The sequence below is a fragment of the Mastacembelus armatus genome, chromosome 8 (genome assembly GCF_900324485.2).
Source record: "Mastacembelus armatus chromosome 8, fMasArm1.2, whole genome shotgun sequence".
NCBI classification, from domain to species: Eukaryota; Metazoa; Chordata; class Actinopteri; order Synbranchiformes; family Mastacembelidae; genus Mastacembelus; species Mastacembelus armatus.
This window is the reverse complement of record NC_046640.1, coordinates 17,856,899-17,878,706: the sequence shown is the minus strand read 5'-3', so window position 1 is coordinate 17,878,706 and position 21,808 is coordinate 17,856,899. Positions and strand designations below refer to the sequence as shown.

Sequence of the window (21,808 nt, the reverse complement as noted above, 5' to 3'; positions counted from 1 at the left end):
AGAACTGCACATAGACAAAAAGGCACTGAAAAGTTCAGTAAAACTTGTTTATTGGTCAGTGTCTTAGCGGCGAAGTGTGTTTTAAAATTTCACGTTAAAAGCAACAGGCCATAATGCTTGGGGTACTAGAGTTACAAGTAGCACTGCAAGTACTGCATGACTTCTAATTATAAGCAACTGTTGAGGGACAAAGATTATGTGCTGTATTAGTTTGTACTAACACTATTTGAGGTTTTTACATGGATGACAGTGAAAGCATGATAGATATTACTGAATATAAAGCTCAGGTGAGAGTAAGTGGAAGGAACTAAGACCAATCAAAAGTCACCGTTCTGCCTGTATGCCAAATAAAGGATCAATGTAAAATGCTGCTTTTAGTTCCATATCTGAAATTTGAAATTACTATATGCCCTCTGCTACATTCACTTGTGGTTTGCATACATTTTATACCATGGCATCATTGCAATCAGAGCTCAGCTGTTTTACATATGCAGTATAAATAGTAGAGGAACTGTTTTTCATTGCAAATACACCAGGAATGGGGGAGTTCCATGTATAGCTGCTCATGTAGGTACTGGACCTTTGTTTTGGGTATAGCCTCCCTCCCTTTCACTGACATAGAGCCAGTGAATTGAATTGTACATTTCAGACACACATTAAATATGGATAAAATTCAATAAATTATCATCCTGAGAAAGGCTAACCTCAGAAACTACACTGCTTTATTTCACTCAAACTATTCGAAAGAATCAAGGCAGGTGACATTAAAATACCTTCATGTATATGTCTTTTGGTTTGTGGAATGACCCTTTGTGTTCCCTTTAAAAATTAATGATACAGGACCTGGTGTAACAAGGCAAGGAGTAATAAGGACAATGTCTTTCTCCAAACATCAGTGGTATTCAATGTTTTGTGAGATGAAGAGACTTGGTGGAGTGATAGCAGAGAGGGAGGTTTGCAAGGGGTATGAGGACAGTTTAGCAGCCTCCTATCCCTGATGAAGAGGGAGCTGATGTGGAGTTGGTGCTGCTGTTCTGGCTTTTTCCTTTGTGCCGCTGGCCACCCCTTCTCCGGCCACCTCCTCCTGACTTTGGCTACAATGGAGAAATACCATAATAACTTAATTAGGCCAAACCCACATGTATATTTTAAGTTTTTTATTAAGTTATGGTAACATCAAAATGTATTTATGGAAAACAGCTTCAAATGCAACCATCTTGCTTTGTAAAATACAATCTCCATTATTTACATACGGCACGGTTACCTGTGAATCAACCCATTTTACCTTGTTCTCTTTGTTGCCCTCCTTTATCTGAGGGTCTTCATCTACCTCCCCCTTTAGGAAGCCAGCCACGCAAGCAAAGGAGAGGGAGAAAGTGTAAAGAAGTGATGTGGCATGACAAAGTTAGAGTTTAGGAATAAGAAGCAAAAAACAATGCAGGATGTTATGTGAGGTAAGATGTTTTGCATGAAAAGGGACAGACAAATGTTAATGAGTTAGAAAAGAACAGCCATTTTAGGGCAGGTACTCAGGAAGAGGCAGGAAAGCCAATGAGAAACAACAGAAAAGCAGTTGTAACAAATAGCACCTCCATAAAGTTATTCATAATATCTGCACCACCATCTCAGTCGTGACTCACCATGTGTGTGTTTGGGCTCGCTGACTGTGCTATCGTTGCTACATCATCGCAGGCAGCAGTAGTGCCATCCTCTTTTCGGAGTGGTGCCTTTTTTGTAGACTGCATTTTGATTTGTGGAGGTTTGGAGTTTGATGGTAAATTATTGGTAGACTGCAACAGCTGAAAAGAATGTAAACTAGTATGTGAGGTTGAAAGGGAAAGTTTTCTTATGGGTTAAGCAAAAAAGAAAAATACAACAAATCCCACCTCTCATTCTGAAGCACTTCCTAAATGAAGTATATTTTGAAAGGAAAAATGTAAAGAAACTATAGAATTTTAATCCTACCATCAGTCATTTTTATAAACGTTCTGCTTCTGAGAAAGGAGCCTTCTCAGAATGTTCCTTTGCTGTGGGAACTTGTCGTTAGCTTTACAGATTTCCTTTGATAGAAACAGCAGATATCCTGAAAACAATTCCACCCACTGTAAAACTTAAGAACCTGGCACAAAACTTTGACAGGAAAACAGGGACATCTTGAACATGATGTGCCATAGCATGTTAGCCACATCCCAGTGTAAACCCTTCCACAGGACTTTGCTACCTTAGTGATGGTCCCCACAGCCTTGGTGCGTCCCTCCCTGAAAACCAGCCTCTGGTCGCAGTGCAGGTATTCGGGGGTCTTGATGAAGCGGAAGTGGACTAAAGCCTTGTCACCTGTCCGTAAGCAGTCTCTGTTCATGGACAAGATGGTGGCAGTCTGCCTTATGCTGCCACAGTGAACTGAGTGGTGATTTGAAGAGGAAGAAAGACAACCGAGATAAAGTGAGTTTATTTTTTCAGCATAGGCAACAGTCACCTAAACACATATGTGACTTACTGTATGAGACAGCACCATTTGTGAATGATTAAGCAGTTTGTTTGTTTTTTTTTGTGTTCATGTTAAGTGTGTGCAACACTTGAACAAATTCTTTTGTGCAAATTTTCCAAGTAACCACGTTAGAAATTTGACATGCCACTTTGAAACTTAGGTGCAAATCTTTAAGATACTTCAATGTCCAGTTGTTGGCATAAGGTCCTGGTGGAAACGTATTTAACGTGCATCCCCCCCCCCCGAACAACTCATCCACAACATAGGTGCCCTTTGTTTGTGTTTGTTGTCACCCACCCATGGCCTGGTATCTAGGGGATATCGTAGTGGGGTGATGCAGTACCAAGATCTCAGCCTCAAATTCCCAAGTTGCCTGTGGGCTCAACCTTGGGGAAACCATCACCATGCCTTTCCTTATGGACGAACGCTTGATCTGTGGAGTCATGTGGTCAGAGAGGCACAGGTGACAAAAGACAGAGATAAAACAAGTGTTATCCCACAGTGTTTTTTTTCTAGGTCCTTTAAGGCCTTCTAGACTAGGTTAGACCATATTTTTAGTGACATTTTTCTTCCTACCTTTTTTAGAGCAAATGAGGCAGTTTGGCCACCTCTAACCTCCTTCACAGGCATTCTCTTGCGGTGGATTGATTTGACAGCAATGGGGATGAAACTGCCCAGTGGATCTGGCCCCAGCAGCATGGTATCGTTCAGACGTATGAGTCCACGTAAAGTAGTTCCTGATACTACTGTTCCCACTCCCTGAGATACAAATACAGCATGGCCGCTAGTTCAGAGAGTGTTGGGTAGTCATGCCCTTAACTGGCTATCACACAGAGTAAAATGAATTTAGTAATACGAATTTGTCGGTGTGCCAGTATTTACCGGTACAGAGTAGGTGTCATCTATCTGAAACTCAGCGGGTTGATCATCTCGGTAGGAGGTTCTGGAGGAGAGGAGGTTGAGAAACATCTTGAGCAGGTCCATGTTCTCTCCAGTCACATTGGAGATCTGAAAGATGGGACACATCCTGTGGGAACACAACACACAAACAGGTTACACAGGAACTTTGAGACTGTTGCACTGAATCTAGCTGGGAAAGGCTGAGTACCTCTCTGAGCTGAAGTTTGAAGCTGTAACTATAACATCATCCTTATTCTGTACCAGCACAGGGATCTTCCTACAGCCAGGGGACTTGAGTAACCTCTGGAGCAGCTTCAGTGTCTCTGTTTTGACCAAAGCAAGACCACAAGAATTACAGGAGATTAAGGTTTCACTAAAAATATAGCTAAACTTCATATGAAATCAGCAATTATCCAATAAATCCACACCAGATATATTGTAAATGTTGTACATAAGGCTAATACAGTATAGGGAGTAAAAAAGGGGCCTCCAGAAGACTGACCTTGCAAAATGTTGGCTGGACACATATCTATCTTGGTTACCACCACAAACACAGGAACATTCAGAGCCAAGGCCAGGCCCAGGTGCTCTTTGGTCATCCCTACAATACCTGCATTACTGCCCACCTGGACAGGGACGGAATTTAAGTATAGAAATTAATTGCAATACTTTGACAGAAATTAATATATACCCTTCATTGTAGGGGTACAATATTTCAACTTAGTAGATAAAATTACATGCATGGACATATTTGTAATAAATGGCACCCATTCGTGATATCTATCAGCCTAATGCCAATTTCCTATTTCCCATACACAAAAACACCCCTCTCTTCTGACCATGAGCATGCAGAAGTCAGGCAGGTGTCCAGTCATCCCAAACACGGTGGTCTTGAGGTATTTCTCATGGCCGGCCAAGTCTATGAAGGTAATGACCTTGGAGGACTTCTCGCAGATTTTGGTCCAGTCAAGGCTTCCTCCATGACTATCTGGTTTGTTCACCACCTGGAAGTTATATCCACAGCATTACAGTAAAGCTCATGTGCTGCTTCGCAAGGAGGTCATTTCTATGTCACGTGTACTGAACGTCACTGTGCCATGTAATGCAATTTCTAATTTTCTGGTCCTGATGTAAAGCCCATGAGGAAGAGCACCTGAGCTTCAATTACTAAGGTCTGCTCTAAAGATGAACACTGGCCAATAATAACTAACGTGTTGTGACACCTTGAACATGTATTAACTGTTCAGATACAAAAGGGCACTAAGAACCATCCTTCTTACACTTGAGAGATTTCTGTGAATTAAATTCAAAATATATTATTTAATTCCTTAAGAATTAAAAATCTTTTATAGTCAGGTAACGAGTACACCTCCACTATGCCATGTCTCAACCCCCTCACCTGTCCCTCTTGGTCAAACCCCAGTATATCGTTGCCCACACTGCTGGTCCTGCCACTCTCCATCTCATGCTTGTGTCTGAAGAGCTTCTGACGCGCAAAGCCCCTGCCATTGTCCAGCTCTCCGTGCGTTAACACTCCCAGTAGAGTACTCTTACCAGCATCCACATTACCCACCACTGCAACCCTGAGTGATACAAGACCACCAAAATAGAATTTGAGTATGGGCATATCTTTGACATGTGCCATTAAGCCAAATTAATGTGGTAAAAATGGAAAGCCTTGGAAGCTCAAGATGAGCCAACACAAACAAGATGTAAAGAGAAAAGTGGTTGATGGTTATCTATCGATATATTGACAAGCAATGGAAAAACGTCAAAAAAGAGCAAAACTGGACTGTAACAATGACTCCTCTATATTCCAGGTCCTGACCACTCACCTGACCTCCAGAAAGTCCAGCTCACCCACACGCCGGCGGATCAAATAGTCACGTACCAAACCAGCAGCCTCGTTGCGCTCTCTTAGTGTGATAAGGTCAGCGTCCAGCTGCTCACACATCGAGCACACTGTAGCTGCTGAGGCCTCCATATCTTTCTCATCCAGACCCCAGTCACCACCATCTACAACAGAGAAAAAGAGGCAGGGGAACAAGAGATAAGTACATAATTTAACAACTGGGTCCTGACTCAAAACTAGGAGCAAAATTCTGTGAGCTGTGTAACTTTTTTTGTACAGCTGAAGGAGATGCTGAATACTTTAAGAGCATGAGCTGTTTGTATGGTTCTCACCTGATCCCAGTCCAACCACATAGATGGTCTCTCCACATCCCTCTTCCATTCTGTCCCGTAGCTGGCGTAGTAATGACTCGTACTGCTCTGCATTTGGGCTGACGAGTGCTAGCTGTTCAGTTCCAGGAAGGCAGAGAGTTGACAGACTGGATTTTAGATGACAATGACATTTTCTTCCATTCAGATAACACTTATATTCAGTATCATAGGAAGTAAACCTAGAGGGTTTACACAGCTGCCTTTCTTCCCACGAAACACCTTAAGGTTGCACACAAGTGCAGTACTAGTATCCCTCCTTACATATAAACTTAAAGCACTACAGTAAATCAGCTTTTGGGTTTTTATTAAGATCAAGCAAGTAGCATGTAATAGAAGACCAATTCATTCCAAGTGTAATAAAGAAATTTTACAGAACAAATTAATAGAACAAATTATTCTGCTGTTGTAGAAGTTTTGTTTTTGTTTCACTACTAAGGTAAAATGCAAGTCTGGTTATGATGGTGCTATTAATAGCATAAGTATATCAATAGTAATAGTACATTAATAGTATATAGTCCTATAGTATATACTTAAATGAGATTTGGAAGTAAACTGATGACTGATTGACCAAAAGGTGTATATCCTACATGTCCTATGAATATAATCTACAGAATCTGATCCCAGCATGAGTTTATTGACAGTCACTGAGCAGCATATCAGACTGACACAAACTGATGAAGCTGACAAAAGGTGAGGGGAGGGACTTGCCTCCCTGATGCAACCCTGTGCAATCTGTTTAAAGACATAATCAAATGTGTATTTTGACCCACACGTACAGGTGGACAGCATTAAGTCCGACTATCTAATAGCTACCTAGGCTGATGCAGTTTGTACTTATTGCCGTGCTTGTCTTGTTAGTCCAGCTCTTTCATGACGTTATTGTGTTTATTTTGTGGAATATGAGCCTCTATGTTTTGTCTTTGTTAACTCACCCGGTCAGTTCGGTGTTTTGGTTTGTCTGACAACATTTTCGTCCCTTTGGCTTTAGACCGTAAACGCTACAGCCTCACGGTTAGTTAGCTGTGGTAGCATATGGTGCAATATGCCTCGTCCGATAGGTAATAACCATTAATCAATCATAATGATGATTATCCCAAGCGTCAGCTGGCGCTACCATTAGCCACAGCTGGCCATTTTCTTTAACGTCGAGCAAAAACAACCTACAGTGAAGCAGGTCGTGTGTAATGTGAAGGTGCTAATGTGAAGGTGCTCAGTAGCTACAGTATGAAACAACATGTTCACTCATTCATTCATTCATTCATTCGTCCTCATAAGCAGCTAGGTTAACCTTAGCCGTGCAGTGCTATTTATATCCGGGCCTAGCTTTACCTTGCTAGTAAAGTCAACCCCACGGTCCTCGGTCTCGCCATTGATCATGTCCCCATCATCGAAGCTCTCATCCCCGGCGTCGTCTCCGCATCCTCCCCGGTCTGGAGCGAATATACTCGCGGGGACTAACGCATCAGCCAGCGGTATGGAGCCCGGGCTTATACCTGGTTCGTGCGCGGCTGCTATCGAAGCCATTTCTATGCCAGTCCGGTACTAAGAAAATTCAAGCCGTCCCAGTTGTTGTGATGACGGCGACCAGCCAAACATACACACGCACAGCAGCTACCCGGTGCACCGCAAACCCCACAAGCCAAAGTTAATTAGCCAACATTAACGCAGCTCGTCTAACATATGAGTAACATCGTGGTTATTTTTATGTACTGTCTGTTTCCATTTCATGCATTTAAATAAAATTGCCACCACCTCATTGGTAATTATGAGAGAGGCGTGGATACGCGTGTGTACGTGCCTTTTTATTTGTTATTCACCAATAGTGTTTCAGTCACTTTGAATAAGTTTGCAATGGACCAATACCAGCGAGGGGGTCGTTCATATGATTAAATGGGCCTGTCTCTCTCAGAGCAGCAGGACAATGGTGTAATCACAGTGTAATACTCGCTGCACTAATGTTGACCTAATAAAATGTGTCTGATTTAAATCACCTCTTTTCCTGCTTATAGAGCCAATAATAAGTCGATGTAAACAAAATAGCTGAAGTTTTTGTGGAACGAGTAAACAATAGTGGAGAGAAATATGAGTACAACGTATTCTAACGTACACTGATCGTTAAAATAATGAATATTACATTGTTATTTTTTGGTTTTTGGCTATTCGCAGTTCTATTTAACTAGGAGGAGGACCAGACCTGTTTAAATGAATGTGGCAGTGTTCAAATGTGTAATGTTTCTGGCTCTTAATACTTTATTAGTCTGAAGACTCATTGTCTTTAGAGGGAGAAATAATCTAAAAGATGTAAAGGCTGCACCCAGGCCAGGCCAGTAGACAGGATGGTGACTGGAGGCTGGGTGTCTTAGACCAAAACCTTGCTCTCAGCCGCTTTGCTTGACTTTAACAGAGAATCCAACACTTTTTTTTTTTTTTTTTTTTGGTCACTTTGTCCTAATTATGAGGGTCAGCCATTTTTGAGAAATGGATTTAATTTTGTTCAGCATATCAGTTCTTTATTTTATGAATTTAAGCAGACAGTCTTCATGTAGTCTTGCAGTCCCTCACAGTAACCACAGGAGGCCAATAGAGGACAAAACTCCACACAGTATCAGAGCAGACGCAATGCATTACGTAATTCCAGTCAAAGCTCTTAAAGTAAAACAGTCAAAGCAGTCAGCTCTGCTTCTAATGGTCTGCTGTGCCAATCATGTCGATTAGAATTAATTACACAGAAAGATATGTCGTGAAGGTTTGTGTTGTTTGATTACAAACTGTGCATTATTAGTGCGGTGTGACAGTGAATCAATTTCTTTTTACAGTGAAAGATTTGTATTAGTTTATAGTTTGTGGGTATTGAAGTTTCTGTGTTAGATCAGCTGAGTGTCTTGAGACCCGGTCATGGGGCAAGATGAAGCAATCTACATCATCCTCAGTTTCTAAATGGAAAGCCATTTTGATTTATCTTCCCAAAAAAAAAAAAAAAAAAAAAAAACATCGCATAGAGAGAATAAAATTATGTGAGGATGAGGCTGACACAGTTTATGCTGTGGCTCAGACACTTTTGGTTTTTTGTCTCTGATACATGCCAGCTGCTTGAGATAAGAATAAACCCCACACTGTTTGTGAGCAAACACACAGAAGGAACAGCAGAAATAAATTCCATGGAAGTGCACATGAAAACTCTTAATTGTGTGTACTTTTCTGTCAGTGATCATAATTTAAAGAGTTGTGTAGTTACAAAATGCTATGAATGATATCCGTTTCCTTCCTCAATCACAGATTAGCAGCAGTTTTCTCACTTTCTGTCAAAATGAGTTATTTGTAGAGCTGTAAGATCCCATTTGACTTCAAATCGTGTCTCCTAGTATAAAAGTGCCCTAATAATAGGGCACTTTTATAGGGCACTTGTAGTTATGAAAAGATTGTTTTTATGTTGGGAGCATGTACACATGCACACAGTCAGACTCTACAAAACTAAAACCCATTCAAAGTATTCCTCATTACTTAAAGCAAACAATAATAATGTAGGCCCAGTTACTAGCTCACCATGAGACTCAACTCGTGATCTTTATTAACACACTGACCCAAGGCAGTGTGCTACACTAATCCCTGCTCAATAAATAATTAACAAAGTTATTGATATTGGAAAAAACATTTGGCTCATACTGAGGAGGAAATACGAAGGGAAGTTTCAACATGTGCCACGTGCGTCTACACTGGTCAATATATAAATCTATAATATATAAACTATGCTGCAACACAGAAAAACCTGAAAAGAGCAAAATGTTTGTAAAACGGATTTTAATGTACATTTACCAAGTCATAAATATACATTAGGTTGTGTTACATTGCAGTAAAAGTGTATCTTATTCCTTTATTGAGCCACTGAGATACAGCAGCTATGCAAGTCATGTGTCCACAGATGAAAGTGTAGCCTGGTGCTAACTATGAGTCAGAGATTCCAGCATTTTCAGGATTTGACGTCAGTTCAATTTCACTTTGACCCCCTTCACATGTAACTACAGTTTAGAATTAAATATCTGTAGTTAGACTGAGCTCAAATGCTGCCATTTGATCCTACTGTAAATTACAAGCCACATTCAGTCTGTGGGCATTGAGGCTATGGGCTGTTCTAAATATTTAGTCTTCTCCCTGGTAACAAATGCTTTTCTATTTCTGTCTGCCATTCTGCTCTGCTCCCTCTCACAGTCAGTCTCAGCACCACCGGGTTATAAAGTACCAGTCTGTTGTCAGTGAACAATATATCACTAATTGTCTTTACTTCACCAAGCTCTGAAACCACTCGCTAAGCACTAAGTTAGATATTTATGGTCTATAACCTCGCTTTGAATCCATTGGGAAAAGTTTACTAATGGTTTGATTGTATTTGCTGTTTAAAATGTCACTCAGTATCAAGGACCCTCCCACACTGTATATATCTCGGGTTGCAGTGAGGGAAGGCCCTGCCTGCAGCACACTCCCTTCTTTTCAGCTGTTCTCCTTGACTATATCTGCAAATATGAAGGTAACTATCATTTTAATACTGTGCTCCTGGATTGATCTTACTCTGTATTTTATGACTTACTGTAGATGTATAAACAGCGTTCGCTCATATATAAAAAGTGTAACTGACAACTCAATGACTTGTGCCAGCTCACTCTGCAATGCTGATGTAACTGAGCTGAACTTTGCTTTAGCTTAAATACAGCAGCTCATTGCATATGACTTATTTAGCTTTTGTGAGTTCTGCTTCTGTCTTTGCCTTTTATGGTCAAAATATGCAGCACAGAGCACTACACAGCAAATTAGTTACTTTTCTCTCAATATCTGCAAATTGTTAAGTGAGTCAGCAGTTTATATTATTAGATGCATCCTGCAGCTGCACAGGATGCACACTGTAACAGCAATGCTTAACATTTGTCTTTGTAATTCCAAACATGCCGTCTCTCAGTCCCAGTATGTTAGAGCTGAATGCAGACAGGGCTGCATCGTGATTTTTTTTTTTTCTTTTTTGGACTCATAAACTGAGTAGAGTACAGTATCATTTATGCTTGGCCTCAGGAGTAAATGCGTAAGGACAAGAGTGCTTAAATTATATTAGTGGACACAATGAAATAACGTCACCGTCTACAGGCTTAAATAGGTGCTACTGGTTCTTAAAGTTAGCTCTTTGAGCACTGGTAGGTTGTGAAGGCTGTTTTTTAGCAGGATGACAGTTATTTTAGAATAAACTCATTCATTATAGTAAACCCTTTATTTGTGGTGAATATGTGTACTTGTATAAATGGAATGTTTCTTGTTTCTTGATGTTTTGTCACTCACAGGGTTTTGTCACTGTCCGAAGTGACTAATTGGCATGACTTACACAATCCTTTAGACAGCAGTGTGTCAAAAGGAAAATGCAGGCTGACTGCCAACTTCCACCTCAGCCCATCCCCATGCAGCTCAAGCCCTAGTGACATGTGGTATCCATGCACAACTGGACTCTAACTTAGAAAGAATATTCTATCTATGTCATCCTATCCCTTTACACTTCAGTTCATTTTCTTTGGGTTGGTCTTTATAGAGATAGTATGGTGGCTTGGTGGTTGGCACTGTTGCCTCATAGCAAGACGTTGGAAACCTGGCCTTTCTGTGTGGGTTTTCTCCAGGTACTCTGGTTTCCTCCCACAGTCCAAAAACATGTATGTCAGGTTGATTGGTGACTCAAAATTGCCCATAGGAGTGAGTGTGAGTGTGTGAGGTTGTTTGTCTCTATGTGGCCCTGTGATGGACTGGGGACCTGTCCAGGGTGTACCCCTGCCTTTCACCTGAAAGAGAGCTGGGATAGGCTCCAGCTGATCCCTGTGACCCTAAATAGGAATAAACAGGTATAGAATTCAATTTTGCACATAGGGAATGGTTGTATATTATTTCTTGTTGCCCTGATTTGACAAAGTATTACACTATTATAAAAAATTGTTTCACATCAGTATTTTACAATCAAATAATAGATTGCTCAAATATGATTTCATAATCCTGACACAGCTCAGTACACTCCTGCCACATGTACAGTAGAAACTGAGCAGAGGATTGCTGGGATGTTCAGCCTTTTTTTTCCATGCTATACTTGCCATCTAGAATTGCACTTTGGAAAATATTACTCAGTTTGTCCAGTTGTCCCTCATCTGTTTTCAACATTTCTAGCTTCTGCCAAAGTCAGCATAGTGGAAAAGGGCCATGGCTAGAGTGAACAATCCATCAGTGGGAGTATAATTGAGAACACATGTTCTATAATTTCTAAGGATGGAATGACGATTGTAGAGTTGGCTGAGATGACTGCTGCTGGAGTTTTTGCCTGTAACTGCTATAAAAAATGTGTTTTTTAGTAAAATCCAGGAGTATTACATCAATATAACACACTATATCACTCTCCTACCCCTCTTTTGCACAGAGTATGAACATTCAGAACATGTCCTTCAAGGTCGGGCAGACCCTGACCATTGTTGGAGTTCCCAAGCCTGATGCTACCAAGTAAGTAGTAATAATGCAAAACGATAGTTTAATTTTGAAACAAATAACTTACAGTAAAACTGAAAACACAAACCTCTTCTTAGTTCATTTTGGTGCACTGGTGTTTCAGAAAGAAATTTCATGCTTGTCATACAGGATGTTATTCCTTTGCCCAGGTTCAGATATTTGGATATCTTCTGTAGTCTCTTTTCTTTAGTAACTAGTATAACTAGTGAAACATGCTCCTCAGTGTTTCATTCATTTTAAAGCTAATGAGCCATATCAAAATAATACATGTCTTTGTGTGCTAATCAATATTCTCTGCAGTTTTGCAGTGAATATTGGCCCTGATGATAAGGACATTACATTGCATATCAACCCCCGCTTTAATGCCCACGGAGATGAAAACGTCGTGGTTTGCAACTCGTACCAAGGAGGCAACTGGTGTGAGGAGCACCGTGATGGAAGCTTTCCTTTCCGACAGGGAGAGGAGTTTAAGGTAACAGGTCCTGTGTGCGTGTACATATTCTTGTCTTGCTTGTGGGTCTGCTTGTATGCGTTCTGCCTCTCTGTTAGTGACCTCTGCTGGAAAATGTGTGTTACTGTACCCAACAATAGGTACTATCAAGATAATATTTTCTCTCCTTTTCTCTCCATCTCTCACTTTCCTTAAACTGTACAGATCATCATACAGTTCACCCCTACGGAGTTCCTGGTGTCTTTATCAGATGGCTCTCAAATTCACTTCCCAAATCGCATAGGTGCAGAGAAGTACTCATTCATCAGCATTGAAGGGGAGGCTCGCATCACAAGCTTTGAGATTAAGTAAACTTCCACCCTCCCAGGAACTGGTGGATTAAAAATCAGCTTGCCCTTTTTAATTTGTCTGCTCTCAGGTTACCCTCCAGCTTTCAAATTGCCAAAGACACGTGGTGCCATATTACTGTGTGATGCAAGAATTTAGCTCAGGGGTGGTCAATTCCAGCCCTGGAATGTCACAGCCTTGTTTGATTTCCAACTGTCTCTGCCCCACCCACTGCTGATTACCTGGACCAGGTGTGTTTAGCCAATCAGAAGCTGGAAGATACCAATAAACTGTGTCTTCCCCCACTCCACCCTCATCTGAGATGGTATCTTCCAGATTCTGATTGATTTGGCAGGGAAACAAGTAGGACAGTGGCCTTCGAGGACAGAATTATGCACTCCTAATTTAGCTTGTTGGCATGTGTAGACAGGTGTACATGTGTAATAGCACAGACAGAACAATAGATAGATAAGATAGAGACATACAATTATAAGAAATGTACTTACATAAAGCTAGTAGTGTAGCTGTATGTTGTTGATAAGAGTTAGTGACTTAAAAGAAAACCAAACATAGAGCAGCCCCAGGCCCATTATCAGGCTCTTATTTGCTTTGAGTAGCACATAAATTGAGATCAGTTACATTCTTTTCCCTCCCGAACATTCCAGATACAATGTATTTAGGCCCTCTTCACTTTTTTAAATTTTGTTATGTTGCAACCTGATACTACAATTGTTTAAATTAATTTTTTTTCATTAATCTCTGCCATAATAATGCTATAATGCCTGCCTGAAACATTTATTAAAGCATGCCATTTTCTGAAAAAAAAAGGTTTCTCTAGTGTGAAATATTCACTTTTCTTGCTTTATTGCTTACACAGAATTTACATATTCTATGCCCAGTGCACAGTTACACAAGCAACGTTACCTGGTAAAAAGTTCTTTTAAAATAAATCTAATATATATTATATATATATATATAATATATATTTTATGGCCCAATCCATAGACAAGCTCATTGTATTAATACATTCGCATGATCAGACTATGAACTGACACTTTACAGTTGCTTAAAATCTATGTACAAATGTTGCAGAAAAATAATTAATCGTCTGTCACCAGTGATAGTGTCTGGTTTGATGCCACAAATTCCACCTCAACTTATCTTCAGCTTGTGCAGGAGGTGTTTAGAAAACTGATTTAGCTTCATTCCATTTATTTATTTCTACTGTTAATTCAATTTCCATGTAAATAAAAAAAAATAGGAAATTAGCTATGTTGGCCAGTAGATGTCACCCTTGCTATATTAATCTAATTTAAGAGAATATCATTGATTCCTTTTGGATGTGTTGAATGTGTTCTTCATACAGTTCATGCAGTAGCACGGAGACAGAAATGAAAATCAGGATATGACATAAATCTCTGTTTGTGTGTGTCTGTGTATGTGTATTTGTTTCAGTGACTTGTGAGCATTTTTAATAGTATCATCTGATGTAACAGAAGGCAATGTGTGTGGTGATGTCTCATTTGAGAAGAGAGGTATAGAGAAAAGGAAATGAGGAAAAACCTCAGTGCAGAAGTGGTTCCCCTGGTATGGTCCTTCAAACCAGAGGCTGGTGGGATCATGTTAGATGGCCCCCTGTTCTTTTGCTTGTCAGGATACATTAACAGAAATACAATATGTGTATGGGGGGGGGGGAGGGGGAAGGGGGAAGGGGGGGCTTCCTACATGGGGTCAGTCTGACATGGTTTCTCCATGACCAACAGGTGCATGTACTATATATGTGTGTGCTCTGAAGCCAACAGCAGTGTCAAAGGTGATCTCCCCAGAATGATAACAACAAACAGTTGCGGCTGCCTTGATGACAACAATTTACTTCCTCTACTCATTTCCCTCTCTCTTTCTATCATCATCTTGTTTGTCTCACCTACCTTTCTTCTCCTTCTTCTATTTGCCCTCCTCTCTCCTCTTCTTTGGGCTACCTCTATTTCCCAAGTCTTTCGCTGACCACTACCTCCCCCTTCAGTGTCTTTTTTTTCTCTGCCGAGTTGTCTCTCCTATTCTCCCTCTGTGTCATTCTTTAGCTGTAACCAACCCCTTCCCACACTCTCAAGTGGAGGTAACTCATTTTAACACTTCCTCTCTTCATTATTTTGTGGCAGACAAGATCAATATCCAGGGTTGTGTTGTTAGGGTACCCGTGTGTTTGTTTTGCATCCACTTATATAATGTTAGCATGGGTCAAGGCTGACCCCTATTTCTGACTCTTTTTGTTCACTTTTACACATATTTACAGTAAAACTAGTAAGATGAGGTGATGTGTGTGCACCTAACTGACCAGTATGTTTACATGACCTGTGTGTTGCTCAGACACATTGATCCATTATCTGCTTTCTTGTAAAACCCTGTGATGGTCAAGCTGTCGCACACACATCCAATCAATCATGTTATGGCTTTAATTAACACATTCAAATTGCCTGCCTTGGAATAACACAGAATAACACCTAAGTAAATGTATGTGGTTTCAGCAGGCAGACATAAAGCATATGTCTGTGTTGTCAGTTCTCTAAATGTCTTTCCTGTAATGAGTATCGCAGATGTTTAACACATCCCTGTGTTTCCTTCACCTGCGCCATGTCACTTATTCAGTGCGTGTGAGTAAATGTGCTGAAATGTGTGGAATAGAATGATTCATTTCAGCTTACATAAAACCTTTGTCTATATTTAGCGCCAGCATGACTCCAGATTTCTGCACTGAAGCTATCAGCCACACATTGAGATGTGCGTGGGCCTGCTCTGAGCTGACTGCGGTCCTGGATTCATGTTCTGCATGCCTGCCTCACCTCAGGCTTGGTCTTTTGTATTAGAAACATGATCAGGCATAAACTGAAAAAAACCTGGTGAGTTCAGCATCATGATAGTGTTACCTTGTGGATTTTAAATTTGGATTATATTTTATTTATTTGTGTAGAAGCCATAAAATAAAAACAATGCTGCCAAACATAACAACTGTGCAGGAGAAAACAGAAATTCTGGTGGGCTTGTAAGAGCACTGAACAACAAGTAGAAGAATATATATAACAAAGAAAAACAAACAAACCAACCAGCCAAGTTTGAATATATGTTCTCTGTGCGTGGATGGTAGGCAAATAAGTGGTTTAGTATAATGGTTATATGCTTTGTTTTGTGATAATGTGAGCTTTCTGTGTTTAGTTGTCTTCTGTCATTGAATTGTCATTCCTGCATGGAACACAAACTGTTCCATATACCAGTCGATCTGCAAAGGTGAAGACCTGCAGACACAAACACAGCACGTTTGCTGGCTTCAGTAATACATGTATCTCATTTTAGGATATTCAAGTAACGCATTCAATGAAAATACATGCACTGTGGTGTATGTGACATGTTTGTCTGAGTGTGCTTGTTTGTTTTTATGTGTGTGACAGAGACAAAGAGTGAGACAGACTATGCCCCTGTGAGTTAATCACCTGTAACCTCCAACCAGATTTCTAATGCTCCTCACACACATTGTGTCAAAGTCACTCACCCTGTTTGCTTGAGTTGTCTCCAGGGTAAGAATGAAGCTCATCACCATAGTAATGCTGACAGATGTTGTCTGACAACCTGGCAGGTTTGAGTTCAGTGACTTTAAAATCAGTCTAAAGCATACAAACATCAGGGCCACAGGCTAAACTGAGACTGACCTTGAGTAATATCTTTAAATTGATTTTTAAGATCTGAAATTGGAGGGGAAAGGGAATCTTGCTCTCACATGGGATACACAGAACTTTCACTCTACTATAATCACACGCTATGTGAGAACTCCAGGGTGTGTGGCAGGAAACACTGACCTGGCTCCTCAGCCAATGTACTGTAAATATGCTTTTAGCTATGTATGCTCTACTGAACGTTTTACATTTGTTTCATTGTTGATGATCTTTTTTCATTAATGTACCAGTTTTTCATAACCCTTAGAATTATCTGTCACTACAGCATACTACAGCCTGAGGAACAGTCACTTATTTTACCAACTCACTTGTATAAATATAGTTGCTAAATGCCTATATTTAAGATCTCAGAATGCAAATAATAGTTTTGGAGTCAAGCATTTATTACAATGCATTTATCTAGATTTATGTACAGTCTAATGGGAACATAAATTTACCTCTAGCAAGCATGTAATGAGTTGCATTCAGGCCAGGACTTCATAATTTAAAAGCTAAGTTCACCATTAAACAGAATTTGCATTTAATGCCCATAATGCCCCCATAAGCCTGGCCAGCGCTACAGTGATGCTACAACATTTTCAATCTATGGCTAGATATAAGTGAATTGACCTTCTAATCTATTATATGTGCCAGTCAACCATAAATGTTGAACTATAAGTGTACAAGTTGCTGAGTGCTTATGTAATGCTAGTTCTCAATTATGATGTACCCTTAATATTAATGATGGGCTAAATTGTGGCTGTTACATGATTATTTTAAAACATGTCTGTAAGAACAATATACTACTCCTGTGAGAAAAACAGGTTCTTCTAATTCTAACAGCTGAGGAATAAAAGATGTTTCATGAACTTTATTTTTCAGAGCTGTCAAATGAAACATTGTTCAAAATGACAGACCTACAATGATGGAGCTGCCAACAACAATGTGATGTGTGTGTCAGGGATAAAATAAGCATAATGAGCCATTTGCCTTGTTTTGGTGTTAATCCAGAAAACACTTTTTTGTTTGATTACTTTTGACCATTAACACAGGGAAATACTTTTAAACAGGATATTCTTAGACCCCATCTGCTTATTTAGTCCAATGTTGGCTTGCTTTGCTAGCAGCTTGTGTACACAGTTCTCCTTATTGTCTCCCAGTTGCTTTCATTTATATGTCAAGTCTGTCCTCTTGCATTACGCTGAGCTGCATTTAAGTGCCTGCATGCTCAGTGAGGGAGCTACACTGCTCTGTGACCAGTCTCCTGTGTTCCTGTGAAGCATGCTGGGAGAGGATCTTTTCCATTTTTCTTCATCGTGTCAATGAAGAAATTGAGCTTTTACTTATTTTATCAACCAATAATTATCTAAATGAGGAATATTCATCATTTTCATCCTGTTTAATTCTTTCTCTGTGTGGTGATGTGTTTTTTTTAATATATTCTCCTCTTGTAATGTCTAATTTGTGGTAACTGAACCCATGTTCTCTTAGGATCTGACAGAACAGACGTACTCATCTAACAATATACTCATCTAATCTTATTGGGATGGGTTGCTGTGACATCTGTGCTTTATGTTGTAAGTAAATGTTCATTTCTCTTTGTTTTCTGTGTCTTATCAAATCACCTGGACTCCTTCACACCCCTCTCTGAACTCATTTCTGCCTTTTTAAACTGTGCTGCCTCTCGCCACCATCTTTCTTTCGTACTCTCCAGATTTTTCTGAAAAACCATCCCCCGTAATCTCTCTGTTTTTCTTCAGGTTTATTCACATTTGTCCCCTTGGGCACAGTGAGACAGGTTTGACCACATTTCTGGTTCCACGAACTGCCTGGTTTGAGCATATACACACAAATAAACTCCAATCTCGACATCATATAGTACACAATCCCCAGGCTTCCCTGACAGATATGGGTTTTTATATCTGTCCAGCTCTTGCTCCCACATCACCTGTGTGATGATCGCCTTTCTCTATCTCTTCCCTGGGTGTGTGTACATATATACGTGTCTATGCCTGTGCATGTGTGTTTCAGGTCTCTGCACTGTTCAAATGATATGCATGCTGTCACTTTGAATCAGTGTGTTTTGGAGCTACATACACCCACGTAGCCAATGTGTATTTATGATGTCAGAGCATCAGCATGCATTTTTCTCATGCACACAATATAACTTAGACACATGAAGGATAAGGTGTATGCCTGAGTATGTAATATGAATAAATGTTATGTAGTGTGTGTTTAAGTGTAATTTTATTTAAATTTTATATCCAAAGATGATATCAATCAGGTCAAGCTCTGTTTTCTCTTTCTTATTTTTATTTCCCATTGTCCTCATTCATTTATTTATTATTTATTTTATCCCTCGTATGCTCCCACCTTTTCCCACCTCCATCCTCAAACCACAGTGGCCTCCACTTGCTATTTTTTTTTTTTTTTTTTTTGCATGTCTCACTGAATGTTCGGATCGATCAGAGCCAGCTGCGTAATAGAATTAGGCTCTAATGGAAAGTACAAACTAGCTTTCTATTTACTAAATCCCTCCAGGGGGCTTCTGGGTAGGTAAAGAGCAGACTGTGAAATGAGACTGTATTCGAAGACATATGTGCGCGATTGTCATGTGTATTGTGTGTGGTTGTATACCTGTTTGTGCGTGAGGGGAAGAGAAATAGTGTAAATAGACTTAAAATCAAGTCAATTTGGTTTAAATTCTTAAGCTGTTGTCTCAACATCAGGTAAATTGATTTTTACGCAAGTGATGAATCTGGCTGAGGGGAGCAGGAGTGAGTTTTGTGTTTGTACAGGTTTGTAAATATGTGTTGTGTGAGTGCAATCAGGGGGTTTGCAGTTAAAAAAACAGTTTAGAACCACTGCTAGACATACGTTGATATTTTTGTTCACGTAATTTACAGTGATAACAGGGGTTGGTTCAGTCGTTTGCCCAAGTACATGTGATAATGATATAAAATAATGATATAAAAACATAATGTTGGCATAATATTAAAATGAAAGATCACAGTGAACACACAACACTGCCCATTCCCACAAAGCACTCTTCATAGCTGCTGTCAGTGCACTAAAAGAGAACATAAGGTTATATTCACAGCAACTGAAACCTGATAGGAAACAAAATGAGGCAATTTGAAATACTGTTTAGTTTGTATGATTTTGGTTTCAAACAAAAAACATTTGCCACCAAAGCACAAAGCTAACAACACACAGCTAAACAAGCAAAGAGTCCACTGGGCGAAATGTCACAGCTGGAGTTTAATAGTAGCAGAGTTTCTGTGAATTGTTTTTGTTGTGACAACCCAGGACTGTGGGCATTTTGAAATATAATGACTTTTTATATGAATTTTCTTTGACTTTATTGCTACTTTCAGCTACATTTCCTTATTTCACCTATTGACTTTTCTGATTCACTTTCCTATCACTCTCCAATCCTTCCTTCTTCTCTAGTGAGCTTCTCTCCTTTATTCTTAGCTCCTTCTCCTTGGCTCTATACTTTTCCTGTCATCAGCCCAACTTTGTTCTTTCTTTCACTCTTCTTACCTTTCTTTCCTCTGCGATGATCACTTTCTCCACTGGCATTGAAAAATAGAGTAACATGACCCTTTTGTAAAGACATCTAATGTGTGGCCTAGACACCCACACACTGACATGCAGGGGCATATCCACTCAAAGGGGACCACATGTCCGGTCAATTGGGACTCTGAATGTTTTATAAGAACACAGAAGGACCACAGTTCAGGTTTCAATTGTGTAGGTGTACATACGTGTGTGTGTGTGTGTAAAAGACAGAGAAAGTTTGACACACAGGCAAAACCTGGCAAGGGGAGATTATAGCGCAGAAGGAAAATCCAATGTGCTTTACATAAGACAAAAATGATGTTATAAAGAACCAAATGTTTCATGTCACATGGGATGAATGCAGTTTAAATACACATAAATAAACACACCTGAAGTCATTAAACTGAACCCCTGTTGGTTTATGTACTTCTCTGTGTGCATGAATTCCGGTATGTGTAACACTGGCACACATCAGCAAACTCCTTAAATGCACTGTATGTGCATATATGTGTATGAAAGTTTGTCAATGTTCACAAAATTTGTAGCTGTTGTTAACACAGTTTAGATAAGTGATTTGAGCCTCTGGCATTAATCGCTTTTCTTCAGATCTCCTCCGTGCTCCAGGTACCTCCAGGACTCCCCGTTATCTCTACTTAGGGAAGGTGAGAACACACACTTTCACACAGAGACACAGCCTCTAATGCACACACTCAGCTTGGGATGTAGCCTATCTTTTCATGGCAGCCCTGGGGGCTGTGTGCAATTGGCATCTCTGTCTAAACCATCCTCTATCGATGTGCTCATCCAAAGTGATGGAGACAATTTAAACAAAGTTTCACAATTGCTTTTCAGGCATAAAGTGTGTCCTACCATACTCTTAAAAACTGTGTCAAATAGAGCATTTGAATATTAATACAACCTGCACTGTATCAGCACTGGAGGCTGAAGTCTGACCTTTTGGATTTATAGTCAATATATCACACCTAAGCAATTTACATGATGGTCATTTTGATCAGATTACAGTTTGGTTAGTTGGGAGCATATATCTGCCATAATCAGAGGCCTCTGTGGGTAAGTGAGATTAGTGGGACTGATTTGTCCTGGATAAGTACATTTTGCACCAGTCTTCTTCACAGCTGGATCTCATATTTGTGGTATAAAAATATATGCTGTTCCTCAACACAGCTCTTAATATAAAAATCATCTGATTTTCACTTTGGCAGGTTGTAGAAAGAATCATATACTGATGTTATAGTCCTGAGTTGAAAAAAGACCTTCATACATGTCACTATGTTGTATCATTGTCTTACTTCTTGGGTCTTGTGTTGTTCCTGCAGCAGAGTGACATGAAGTCACTTAATGCAATGTGACCTGATGTGATGAGATGTGATGTGACACTAGGTGACATGATGTGCTATGATGTGATGTAATGCAATATGATGCAACAATTCTCAGTAGCACACAGAAATTCCCACACTGTTTGGTAACTAATACAAATAATGAGTTTGGTTATACTCACATGCAAAGATGTCTAATACAAAGAAAACTTCCTAAATTCTAGCAGGAATAACACAAAGTTAGTGACATACTTATTGTTTATAATATCCTAACTTCAATGAAGAAAACTAGTTTGCC

At 39.9% G+C, this 21,808-nt stretch overlaps 2 protein-coding genes and 1 long non-coding RNA gene across 3 annotated transcripts; 2 read left to right on the top strand and 1 right to left on the bottom strand.

Moving 5' to 3' along the window:
* Positions 1-33: 33 nt before the first annotated feature.
* On the bottom strand, positions 34-7,369 carry gtpbp1 (GTP binding protein 1). The gene is made up of 13 exons (XM_026324785.2): positions 6,941-7,369; positions 5,573-5,684; positions 5,224-5,404; positions 4,788-4,971; positions 4,228-4,392; positions 3,891-4,014; positions 3,597-3,711; positions 3,371-3,515; positions 3,065-3,247; positions 2,786-2,921; positions 2,222-2,400; positions 1,641-1,799; positions 34-1,094 (listed from the first exon to the last, which is right to left on the bottom strand). Exons 1-13 carry the CDS (start codon positions 7,133-7,135, stop codon positions 978-980), a joined length of 1,995 nt encoding a protein of 664 aa, XP_026180570.1. The 5' UTR covers positions 7,136-7,369; the 3' UTR covers positions 34-977.
* Positions 7,370-10,021: 2,652 nt separating this feature from the next.
* On the top strand, positions 10,022-13,736 carry LOC113141494 (beta-galactoside-binding lectin-like). Its single transcript, XM_026325939.1, has 4 exons — positions 10,022-10,133; positions 12,042-12,121; positions 12,428-12,599; positions 12,783-13,736. The coding sequence occupies exons 1-4, from the start codon at positions 10,128-10,130 to the stop codon at positions 12,927-12,929; spliced, it is 405 nt and encodes a 134-aa protein (XP_026181724.1). The 5' UTR covers positions 10,022-10,127; the 3' UTR covers positions 12,930-13,736.
* A 904-nt stretch (positions 13,737-14,640) lies between these two features.
* On the top strand, positions 14,641-19,773 carry LOC113140268 (uncharacterized). Its single transcript, XR_003296635.1, has 2 exons — positions 14,641-18,186; positions 18,370-19,773. It is a non-coding gene; the product is annotated as an uncharacterized LOC113140268 (long non-coding RNA).
* The last annotated feature ends 2,035 nt before the right edge of the window (positions 19,774-21,808 follow it).

Coding starts and splice junctions, on each gene's coding strand:
- gtpbp1 (XM_026324785.2), bottom strand. CDS start 7,135: ATGGCTTCGATAGCAGCCGCGCACGAACCAGGTATAAGCCCGGGCTCC. Junction 4,393..4,787: donor GGTTTGACCAAGAGGGACAG/GTGAGGGGGTTG, acceptor TATAACTTCCAG/GTGGTGAACAAACCAGATAG. Junction 3,248..3,370: donor ATGACACCTACTCTGTACCG/GTAAATACTGGC, acceptor TTTGTATCTCAG/GGAGTGGGAACAGTAGTATC.
- LOC113141494 (XM_026325939.1), top strand. Junction 12,122..12,427: donor CCCAAGCCTGATGCTACCAA/GTAAGTAGTAAT, acceptor TATTCTCTGCAG/TTTTGCAGTGAATATTGGCC. Junction 12,600..12,782: donor GACAGGGAGAGGAGTTTAAG/GTAACAGGTCCT, acceptor TAAACTGTACAG/ATCATCATACAGTTCACCCC.